The sequence below is a fragment of the Choristoneura fumiferana genome, chromosome 14, assembly GCF_025370935.1.
Source record: "Choristoneura fumiferana chromosome 14, NRCan_CFum_1, whole genome shotgun sequence".
NCBI classification, from domain to species: Eukaryota; Metazoa; Arthropoda; class Insecta; order Lepidoptera; family Tortricidae; genus Choristoneura; species Choristoneura fumiferana.
Genome location: NC_133485.1, coordinates 17,312,062 through 17,324,545, shown reverse-complemented (window position 1 = coordinate 17,324,545; position 12,484 = coordinate 17,312,062). Strand labels below are relative to the sequence as shown.

Genomic DNA, 12,484 nt, shown 5'->3' with positions numbered 1-12,484 from the left:
AGGAAACCCAACCCTGCACAACCCAAGCCTGCAAAGTATTTGAACGGTGTGCGTGAAGTTCCCAATTCGCAGTCGACCCGCGTGGGAACTACGGCTGAGAAGGGGCATGTGCCCTGCAATGTCATTGGCATAGCCGGTTATCATCGGTTATTGTATATTTTATCTAAAATCTTGTGATGATACACATTTTAACTATTTATATTTGCAATATTTCTGGGTAGGATAGTTTAATGATTCATTGTCAGAAGCAATTTATGCTCACGTAGCACTCCAATTCAAATTGCTGACCAGTTACATTAGTGAATGTAGAACGCTATTTTTCCACTTTTAGAAATATTTTGAGTGATTAAAGGCACATGTTGTAGTACTGAAAATTTGGAACAGCATCTCGTTGTTAAAATAGAAATATTTATTTTTATTTGTCAGTGTCGCTATTTAGTTTTTAAAATAAATAGAAAAATAAAGAATTTCTTAATGTAATGTTGCATATTTTGACAGTTTTCATGCATATTTCTAGCTAGCATATTGCTATATTCGCATGAATATTTGATGTCTTTTATGTTGCATATAATCCGGTCTCTAAATATCACGTAGGTATATAGGCTGAGATGATGACGGTGTACACCGTTTTTGTGATGCACGAAGTCAAGTTACAAGGAAAAAACTTTACATAAATTCATTCAGAAAACCATTCTAAAATCTCATTCTTGACACGGAAAATCTTATTATTAATATTTTATCCTTACCTACTCTACACTGCAGTTTGCTGTCTCAAATAGCATTCACTTCAACTACAACCTATCTCGTTAAGCCAATGATAATAGAAAGAGACGTCTGTATATTTGTGTGGAATCCGCACCTTTGCAGCAATTCGTTGTTTGATCAAATAGCTGTCTCATAAATGAGTTGAGAAAAGAATTGTACCTGCAAGGCTACTACGAAACTCGAAACTCGAAGTTCGTGTCGTGCGGTCCCTCTGACACTTACACTGTTTAATACGAGTGCGAGAGGGACCGCACGCCACGAACTTCGAGTTTCGAGTTTCGGAGTAGCCCTGCTGTGTAGTCACGTAATCAGGTTTCTTTTTTAGTGCGCGTGGCGTTTCTATTATTTTTTTACTTAAATGAAATATAACTAGAGTAATTAGAAAATATTTGAAAAAATAGAAAAGAAATGCAAGGAACCAGGAGTCGAACCAGGGTCTTCTGCAGCACGTAACGTGCAACGTATTTATTTTTTACCCGACTGCGAAGAAGGAGGATTATTATATTATTTTTGTTATTTAAAAGTGTTCTCGCTACAGAATACAATTTGTTAACAAATTAGGTACCAATACTTTTTTTACATTAAAACAATTAATTTTTGAATGAATGAAAGAATTAAAAAAGTTTATTCGACGCACACGTGATACACACAAAAATAGTAGAAGTACATAATATGACATAAAATATTAAAAAATAAATGAAAAATAAGTAATATAAAATTATCTAAAATTTTAGGTATAAATAACACCTAATTTGTTGGTAAATAAATTAAATCTTATAACGCGAAAACCGCTAAACAAAAAAAAAATAACTGACAGTAATTTTTCTGAAGTTCCATAGCGATATTTCTTATAGCAGTTATTAATAATGTGGTAACACAAAAAAAACGAATTCTCTTTTTTGCCTTCTTTCTGCTAATTACTTACATGCACACGTAGTAACAATGCTGGTCTGAACAGCTGGCTTGACTGACGTACTGGACTATGTAAATATTTATTTTGTAAATATTTGGAGGTCATGTACAACCTAGATTAAACATATATTACGTTGCGGCGTTAGAGCGATCACTTGCATTTCGTTAGCTCTATGGACGCACCGCACAATTCGCCAGATTAAGTACACTGTGCGTGCGTGCGTGCGTGCGCGTGCGTGCGTGTGTGTGTATGTGTATGTGTGTGTGTGTGTGTGTGTGTGTGTGTGTGTGTGTGTGTGTGTGTGTGTGTGTGTGTGTGTGTGTGTGTGTGTGTGTGTGTGTGCATGCATTATCCGCTTGTATTCGTCATGCAAATTTTAGTATTCCCATGGTTCACTACCCATCCGTTCGGTCGATCGGTTTTCTATCGTCTGCCAGAATATCAGTAAATAATGTAGGTATGCATTTTCCATAATTTTCACCTGAAATAGTATTTTCAGAATTGCCGTGGGATGCATAGCATATAGGCGGGGATGAATCGGGCCGAAATTATGGATATATTTGCTGAAATTCGGGCAGATGATAGAAAACCGATTTCTACACGCTTGACTATCGAGTTTCCTCGAACGCTCACTGGTTTTTTTTTGCTGAAATCTGCGGATGGCAACACAGAATCGATGAACTCGATATCACCAGCAGGGATACTATGAAACTCGAAACTCGTAGTTCGGATCGTACCGTCCCTCTCGCTCTGGTATTAAATAGTATAAGTGTCAGAGGGACCGCACGACACGAACTTCGAGTTTCGAGTTTCGTAGTAGCCCTGCAGGCCGTGGTGGGAAATTCGAACTTCGTATCTTACCGTCCCGCTGACGCTTATATTATTTAATACGAGAGTGAGAGGGACGGTACGATACGAACTTCGATTTTCGTAGCAGCTCCTCAGTATTTGACGACACACGTGCATTCTGTTCGACGCCGTTTTGACACAACTCGCTCAAACGAAAATAGAACTACGTTTGCTTGCGCCGGCGCAGCGTTTGTATCGCGTTCCAATAATTTGTCCCAAGGTCATTGTACTGAAGTTTTTACGCGCACGGATTAATTGAGCATGCTGTACTAGAATAATTTTAAATGTCGCATTCACAGACGCCAATTAGTTTTATCACTTCGCGCAGGTCGAAAGCGGATCAAAACAGCCATCCCGGCGTATAACGTCCCACTGCTGGCCTCAGGCCTTTTTTTTTTTTTTTTTTTTTCAGAGTTGCGCGCCCGGGTTTGAACTCACGATCTTCTGCTTCACTAAATATAATAAAATGTAAATAAAACGAAAATAGCTATAATAATATATACATTCTTTATAACATACCTTATCTAAAATGGTTTAATTAATTCAACGTAACGCAATTCAAATACTTTTCATTCAATTAAATTTACTCAGATAAAAACGTAAGAAGGTAAAGGTACATTTTGTTTTCATCTTACAGATGAGACTTAAGAGACCCTTATTTCTTTTGACTAGTGTATTTATTTATAATAACAGCGACAATAATTTGTACAGGAAAATATGGTAATTATTATTCCTTTGGGAAATAAATACAGGTCCAGTTGAGGAAACTTAATTAAGTACCAGGCTGGAACCTTTTCATAATGAATTTTGCTATGATTTCTTTGGCAAATATACGGAATGTCAACATCACATTAGTGGCACAAAGGTTCTGGTATATGACTGTATAAATCCAAGTAATGACTTTATTTCCAGAACAATACAGGTCCAACTATAAAAAAGGTATATTAGGTACAATAAAATTAAATAAACCAAAACTATAATAAATCTAAAAATGGACCCTGCGGCATGGTACCAAAGATGCTGGCAGCATTTCCCCGCTGGATCGCAAGACTGATGCGTTTAGCGAGGAAACTGCCAGCACTTCGGTCTCCTGTGGTATCTCTGAGTCTCTTTGATAGATCTTTGAAAAGACTCAGCGCGCCAGGGCCCCACGGACCAAGGGTCTCGACGCCGAAAGGTACAAAATCATATTCGGCACCGAGACCACTGTATTTTCCTGCTTATATTATTATATTTGTATCCTCCGGTATACCCCGCACGTGGTGTATTCTGTATACAACAGTAATAGTTACGTCAGCCGAGGACGAACATTTAAACGTAGCGGCACTACTTTTCAGCATCAATCAATGTACAACCAGCGGCGGAGGCGCACGTTTTTTGCGCCGTTCTCGCGTATATTGTTTTTATGAAGTGCGAGTGAAACGTATGTGATAATTGTGATTGAATGGGACTGTTGTGAACAGAATTGTGATATACATTCATTTTGGCGTTGTTCCTCAACGGATATCAGGTAACAATTTAAAGCTGACACACTTTCGAGGTTAGGATTGCGACTGTGAAATTTATAGAGCAGTAATGATTTTTTTTGTTGCAAACTTGCAAATGTTTCGTAGAGATACAAAACACGCACGAGAGTCGTCTTTAGCGTGTCACATTAATAATAAAAATAGTCATCATCATCATCTCAGTCTAAAAAAAAATTTTTTTTTCGTAGATCTCTGTACAAGCTCTGTTCTCATGTATGTACTTACAAGCTTTGCTTAGTTTGGGACTAGGTCAATTGGTGTCAATAATGTCCTATGACATTTATTTACTTAAGTACTACAAAATTTCATGTCTGCAATTTTCTGGTTAAACCATCCTATGTTCTTGGCAGTTAAGTTTAAAAGCTATATACTATATATAATTATATATGCCAAATTTCATCTAAATCGGTTCAGCTATATCTGGCTGACCTGACATTTTTAAACAAATTCAAGTAAAAGTTGACACAGTTTTGTTTATGTTTATTTATTTTTATACAATAAAGAGTTTACATACATACATAGAAGGATAAGGTAATAAAATGTATACGTATCTCTGACGTCACTTGTCTTGTACCTAATAATATTTTACTATACTGCTGCAAAACTTTATATCTTTAGACTTACTAGTTGAAATTCCGGGATTTTTCATCTGATGATCCTGTGGGAATGTTGACATTAAAATAAAATTGAATTGGGATATAAATATCATTAAAACCAGTTTAGTTTTTTAGTGCGAACAGTAACGAACAAGCGCACACACATATAAACACAGGTTTACACACGGTTTCAGTTACATTTATTTTTACTTTTTTAATTAATAATTGTTATTTTAGGTCATGTATGTTTTGTGGTGCTTAAAGTTTTTGTCTATCTATTTTAAAACATTCGTACCCGATGATGGTGATGATGATTATATACGAGTTGAATGACTAAGCTACGGAATACCTAAACAAGCATAAATATATCAATACTTATACACAAACGTAGGCATCAGAGTGACACGCTCACCTACTTGTAATATGTAGATATTTCATTGACAATTTATTTGTATTTGCAGGAAAACCTGAATAAAATACAACTAGTAAATAGCAGTTACCAAACAGGAAAATGGTAAGCATGAAATTTTAATTTGTATTCTCTACAACATGTATGTAAATATACAGATGTTGTTTTACTAAGTAAGTTTTTTTTTCGTTTTAGGTCGAAGGAAAGAAACCGCCTGAAGTATTTAGTCTCTTAAGTCAAGATGTAAACGGATCTGAGTAAGTACTCAATTAAGTAATAAAGTAAACTGAAAAATAAAGTGAGCTGAAAGTGAACTGATCTGAGTAACTGCATGGTCTGATATTCAGTAATGAAGTAAACCAATCTGAGTAAGTACTCAATTCAGCAATGAAGTAAACTGAGCTGAGTAAGGACTCAATTCAGCAATGAAGTAAACCGAACTGAGCAACTACTCAATTCAGTATTTTTTTTTACGTTTTTTTTACATAGAACTGACACTTGACAGATTGACCCCTATTTCACCTGATGAAAAGTCCAAATGAGCCCAAAGGTGTTGTAACAGACTGGTTCAGTAACTGAACAGCCTATTCACTATAGTCTCGAAGAATCCTAGGTTTTATATATTTGAGAGAGAGAGAGAGAGAGAGAGAGAGAGAGAGAGAGAGAGAGAGAGAGAGACATTTATTTACACATATTCGATACACATAAAAATATTTGGAAAATAGACACTAGCTAATTGAACAGAATCACTCTATTTTGTTTTCGTTTATTATTATTCATTGCTATGGCAGCCATAATAATAAATAAACCATTTGTAAAGATTTAGACTATCCAATTTTTTCAGTTTTAAAGATAAAGCCCTAAAAAGGCAGATGAACACACGGATATTACAGCTGAAATAATTTATAGGGTTGCAAACGGAGCTTCCTTTAACATTATTAATTTAATAAGCAGTTATTGGCACCCTCATAAAATATGCTGTATTTACAAAAAGAAAAAAATATGTATTGTATTGTCTTTATTATGCAGTCACTAGCAATAATATCTGACACAGCAAAGCGTGAAATATCTGATACGACTCTATTCCTAGGGCCGGTAGGACGTGTCAGATATTTTGCACGATCCGCTGTGGCAGATATTAATGCTGGTGACTGTACATAAAACACAGGAAATGAACAGATAACATGTGAATAACGATGACAAAGGCGAACTATTCCTTAAAGAGATATATGCCAGTTAACCTTTGAATATTAGACAGAACATCAGAAACAAGAGAAGAAACTATACTGAAAAGATAAAAGGACTAACATTTTTAAATATTTCAATTTTTGTTACAGAATAAAAGTCCAAGATATCGAAGGCGCACCCTTGACAGATTCTAAAGAGTTTGACCCATTCAAGGAAAGGGACACAGAAAATGCAACCAGGTAAGTAAGATACGTCTTTTGGACTTCTTAATTTGAAAGAAAGAAAGAAAATACATTTATTTAACGCCATAAAAAACAAACATAGGAACAAACATAGAACAAATAAAGACATACATGACGCTAAACAGGTCCCCACTCAGCAATCAAGCAATAATTTGGAGTATAATACATATTTTTTGCCTGGTTACGAATTGAAGTATTCAGTAAAGATCATCATCATCATCATCATCAGCTGTAAGACGTCCACTGCTGAACATAGCCCCCCCTTTAGAATGCCACAATGGACAAAAAAAATCATTACTCGCCACTTGCATCTACCGGTTGCTCGTAACTCTCGCGATTTCGGCAGTCTACCTAGTGGGAGGCCTGCGAAAGCTTTGTCTTACGGTTTGTGGTCGCCAGTCGCCACTCCAGGACTTTTCATCCCCCAACGTTTATCTGTTGAGATGGATCTTGGGGTAACCTTTGGGGGAAAAAGAAGTTGTTGTTCACTGTGTTCACAATTGGGAGGTCTTTGTTCGACATCGGACGTCTTCCAGCTGATGATGATGGATCGATCACACAGTTATATGATGAAAAACATAGTCAGTTAAAATCATAAATATAGCCAGACCTTGAAATTGATGGAACAAGCGTTCTGAAGTAATCTCTGCGTCGATAAAGTACAGGCACTCATTGTTCTTTGATTGATGCGATTGACTTCTAATAATCTTTTTTATTATTTCTAGTGACTGCCAAACGCTGATACACTTATTGAAATCTACACTAGGCAGTGGTATTATGACAATGCCCTACGCGTTTAGGAGTGTTGGGATTGTTGGGGGGATACTAGGAGGGTTCTTCGTAGCAGCTGTGTGCACTCACACCTCTTATATTTTGGTAAGTTGAATAGTCCACTTTTTACCCCAGTGCTCGAAGGAGGGTTATGTTTTTGTTTGCAAAATAAGCTTGCGTTAGTCTGTAATCACGCCTGAATACAGAAAATATAATACTAGGAATAGAAATGTTATGTTTTCAATAGCATTGCACTTGTTCAGAAAAATAAAGTAAAAGGATTTTCTGCTGAAACTGCTTCTCGTGTGGTTTTACGCGCCAGAGGTGTCCTTCCAACTGGACCATTAGGGAAGCCGACCAACTAAACGAAATAATTTCCTGCTTACGTCAGTAGTGGCTTGTGGTACCATCCATCGCAACCACCATAAGACACGATACCTATGTTCCAGTTTGATGAGAAGTCTCAAGAAATGGTCTTGCAAAACCGCAGTTTCTCTTGCTATTGATCACACGGTTTTTTGAACAATAATCTATGTACTTAATACTTGAGCAATTTGTTATAAACTTAGTGAGGAAATTAAATGTCTTTTTAGCGATATGCACAGTCACCAGCATTAATATCTGCCACAGCGAAACGTACAAAATATCTGACACGTTCTTCCGGCCCTAGAAATAGAACCGTATCTGATATTTATGCACGCTTGTTGTGTCAGATATTGGTGCTAATGACTGCACGTACATAAATTTCACACTTTTAACTCTCATAACATTTTTAATCCTCTTATTATACGTTCTGTGTGCCTGATGAAGTTGAACGGCGTACCCAGCACCAATTCACCTTAGATTTGAAAATTTAGAGTGTAGCGTTCAAGAAATACATACGAAGGCAGGGAATTCCGCAAGAAAAAAGATGTATCATATCTGTCGCTTAACAATCGTATAAATAGCTACATACCGGCTGAACAATGAAAAGAATTTTATTAACTAATTGTACCGGCTCACGATCATGTCGGGCAACGTTAAGTGCCACGGGCTATCTCCATACCAGTAATTATAGCAATTTGTGTTGCTATGTTTAAAACGTAGTACACCCATCAATTGATGCTAAACGCTTATAACAAATGCTAAATTGATTTCTCAAATGGTATCGAACTTCGACCAACATCGTTAGGAACGTGCTGATTAGTATTTTTATTGTTTTCAGATTGATTGCGCCCATGTGCTATACAATAGAACGCACAAAACGAAAATGGACTATGCCGATGTAACAGAAGCCGCGTTTGCAACAGGACCCAAATGGTGTAGGAAATTTTCAAAGTTTGCACGATATTTCGTGCTAATATGGCTGTTCTCTGTATGCTTTGGCGCTTGCTCGACTGATAACTTACTCATCGCAACAAATTACGGCCAAGTCGTCAATTATTTCATGAAACACGACTCCTTAGTAATTGCCAACAGTTCTGGAGGGCCTCCTTTAATCAACGAAACGGTAGCTGCTGAGCTCGCCTTGCCTCCCGAAGAATCTCTACAGAGGATCATCATGAGCTGCCTCATGATACCAATAATTCTCTTCGTATGGGTACCAGATTTGAAATACCTAGCACCGATTTCTTCGGTTGCCAACGTTTTTATGGCTACAGTTATAGGGATAACCGGGTATTTTCTTGTCCAGAACCCGGAGCCTATGAGCAATCTATCCCTTTTTGAACCCATATCAGTGACAACCCCTCAATTCTTTAGCATGACCATATTCGCAATGGGAAATATCGGAGTAATAATGCCTTTAGAAAACAGTATGAAGACGCCCCGAAACCTCTTGGGTACCTGCGGTGTGCTCAATCGAGGGATGTTCAGCATCACTTTCGTCTACCTCCTCTTCGGCGTTTTAGGTTACATGAAATATGGAAGTGCTGTTCATACAGTTATAACAACAAATTTGCCAGTCGATCATATAGCAGCTCAAGTTGTTAAAGTGCTTATTGGATCGACTGTTCTTTTTACATTCAGCCTTCAATTTTACGTGTGTCGTGACATGTTTTGGACGAGGGTCAAAAAATATTTTCCTAGTAAACCACTTTTAGCTGAATACATTATTAGGGCGCTTTTGGTGATCGCATGCGTCTCGGTCGCCATTGCTTTGCCGAAAATCGGTCCTTTAGTGGAACTTCTAGGTGCACTTGGTTTCTCGGTGCTTGGAATTCTTGGACCTGTCATCATCGAGGTCATCACGTACTGGGACATAGGTTTCGGACGGTACAACTGGAGGCTTTACAAGAACGCTTTTATCTTGATAGTTGGAAGTTTATTCCTCATTTTTGGTACTTATTCTGCTATCATTCAGATTCTCCAAAGTTATTTTAATCTGTCAATATAACAAGATGACTGAAGAAAGTATTTTGTTCAGGGTATCTTTAGATTTTTAAAAGAGTTTGTACACTGTACAGCTGCGATCAGCAGCAGATTTCTGATGGGGACTTTATTGAGTCAGAGTGGTTAGGCCCTATCTTAACTGATGGTACTTGGTATTGGACTGAGTACTGGTCGTGGGTTTGAACTGGAGGCTGAAATATTGCATATCATTAGAATTTTTAAATGATGATGATGAAGCCGAGAGCTCAATCGCTGAATCTCAAGAGTGTATGTCTCAAAGTAAACTGAAGAGCAATAATAATTTAAGTCGTAGACAATAAATTTTTTACGTGTTTTTAAATGGTTTTCATTTAATATATAATTTAATCACCCAGACCAAAACCAAAAATCAAATCGTTTATTTTGTAAGTAGATCACAAAGTGTCCTTTTACAAGTCGGTTTTCTGTACTAGTAGACCAACGTCATTCATTATCCTATTGACATTATAAATGCAACAACTGGAGGTACTAGTATGTGTGTGTGTTTGTCACTCCTTCATACTAAAATAGCTGGGTGGATTCAGATAAAATCTGGTATTTAGATAGCTGGTCCCTGCTGGTCCTCTAGAATAACACATAGGTTACTTTTTAGCCCGATAATCCCGCGGGATCGGGATAAAGCCTCAAAATCTCAAACGCTAGGATTAGATACATGAAATTTGACCCAGGTGTCATTTTTGAAAATTTCTGTGGGAATTTAGTATAATTCCGCAATTTTAATCAGCATCATTTTTGGAACATTTTGACAGCCGAGGTTTTTCCAACTCACTACGATATGGCTACCTTAAAAAAGCGAGTATACCATTTCTTGCAAGGCGGGCAACGCATCTGCAGTCCTGACGGTGCTGCGAATGTCTATGGGCGACGGTAATCACTTAACATCAGGTGAAACGTCTGCTCGTTTGTTTAAAAAATCATTTTTTTTTCAACACTACTATCAGATGTCATAGTTTAGACGTCAGAAGCCGCGGGTAAAATCTAGTCTCTATAGACTAGTATTTGTGGCAGCGCGGAACTTTTTTTTTTATAAACTTAATCGCCACAGACGAAGCCGCGGCCATCGGCTAGTGAATCATACTCGTGCTATTCATACCTTATGAGAACATTAAATGCTTATAGTATATTTTATTGCGAAATCTTCAAGTCGGTCAAGTGCTGAAGCATCGAATTTCTGTGAAATGACAGACGATGCTGGTAGATATCGCTGCGTCGAGCGAAAATACCGCTTATCAGTTCACTAGGTCAGGTAGGGCCTGCTTCATTATCTAGTGCAAATAATGCACATATAGTAGAGGAAACTGATTCACGTACCACGGTGGAACCTTTTCATAATAGAGTGGGACATATTATCTACCACAGGCTAATAAAAATACCATCATGATTTTTTCCAAATTTTTCAATTCAATATAGTTTAGGTTTTAGAGAGGGGGGAACGCTCGATTTTAATAAAAAAATGCACTTTAGAGTTGAATATTTCGCAAGCAGATCACTGAATCGAAAAATCCTCTTAATCCAAGCATGCCTATCCAAGGTATATTTTGAAATACCTACTATAGGGTTGGATGAGAAAAACAAAATCACCCCAACTTTTACGTCTAGGCATAGCGTCTAGAGGTGGAACCACAATTTAAAAAAAAAATCTACCTCTCTGAGCAAAGCCGCGGACGGACTGACAGACAGACATGGCGAAACTATGATACATATAAATTGAATCGTTTTACACTGGTAAATAAATTATTTTAAAACATTCTAGTCGGAGTTTCGATGTCGCGCCACGCGAAGTGGCCCTCGACCGACTTCCAGCAGCCATACAATTTCACGAGAAATACGAGTAAAATGTCTTGTTAAAAGTCATTTGTATAGTGCTGTATACAAATGTATCGTGCTGAGTTTCAGGAATGTAGCAAGCAGTAAAGTTTTAATTACATTTAGATTGTACATCAAAGTTTTTGGAATTTACTCGTATGTGTTTGTCAAATTAGGTACTGTAGGAACTAGGCTAACGTCGATAAGCCAAAGGCTACTAGAAACACAGGGAAGCTTAAAGTTCCATCTTACAGACTGGCTAAAACCAAAAAGTCTTTTCTGGGAAATTGAATACGTTTTTATAATAAAATTCAAAAAAATATTATAAATGAAACGGATACAAAATTCAGATCTATTGTCAAGAACACATTAATATCAAAGGCGTATTATAAATTAATCATGGACAGGGATATTTGGAAATAATTCCGATCCGCATTAGCGATCCCTTCAAATAGCGAACCTACTGTGTTAAAAATAAAGTTGTGTTAAATACTTGTGATGTATACATATCATTTAATAATATTGTAAATCTGTTTTAAAAAAAATATATATACCTCGTTGAGTTTCTTGCCGGATTCTCAGCAGAGGTTTTTCCGAACCGGTGGTAGATTTTTTTTGACATTCATAAGTGCTTGTTATAGCCTAAATTGAATAAAGATATTTTGACTTTGACTTTGACTTTGACTTTGAGGCTGTATACCGCTGGCACGCTAGATTGACTTTATTATGTATAATGATAGTATTTTTGTATTGTATGATTCTAGAATTTGATTTTAAAAGACGATTGACAGCGGTATGCCGGAGCACAGATTGCTCCCGACAGCCTGAGCGGCTGAACCCATCTGTGTAAAAATATATTTTTCACTTCTTATGCTCGTAAAGTTGGTGTTTTTGCTGGATCTAGGCGACATAAAATGACTTTTTATGCTCTAGTGCATAAAATAAAATCTTCGTCTAAGACCAAGGTAATTAGGTGTCAACAGCCACAAATAAAGAAGTTTCTTTATATT

General features: G+C 37.0%; 1 protein-coding gene across 1 annotated transcript; it reads left to right on the top strand.

Annotated features, from left to right (window-relative positions):
- Window positions 1-3,862: 3,862 nt before the first annotated feature.
- LOC141434754 (proton-coupled amino acid transporter-like protein pathetic) lies at window positions 3,863-9,963 on the top strand. The gene is made up of 6 exons (XM_074097190.1): window positions 3,863-4,037; window positions 5,111-5,163; window positions 5,254-5,315; window positions 6,396-6,485; window positions 7,214-7,364; window positions 8,464-9,963. The coding sequence occupies exons 2-6, from the start codon at window positions 5,161-5,163 to the stop codon at window positions 9,631-9,633; spliced, it is 1,476 nt and encodes a 491-aa protein (XP_073953291.1). The 5' UTR covers window positions 3,863-4,037; window positions 5,111-5,160; the 3' UTR covers window positions 9,634-9,963.
- Window positions 9,964-12,484: the final 2,521 nt, after the last annotated feature.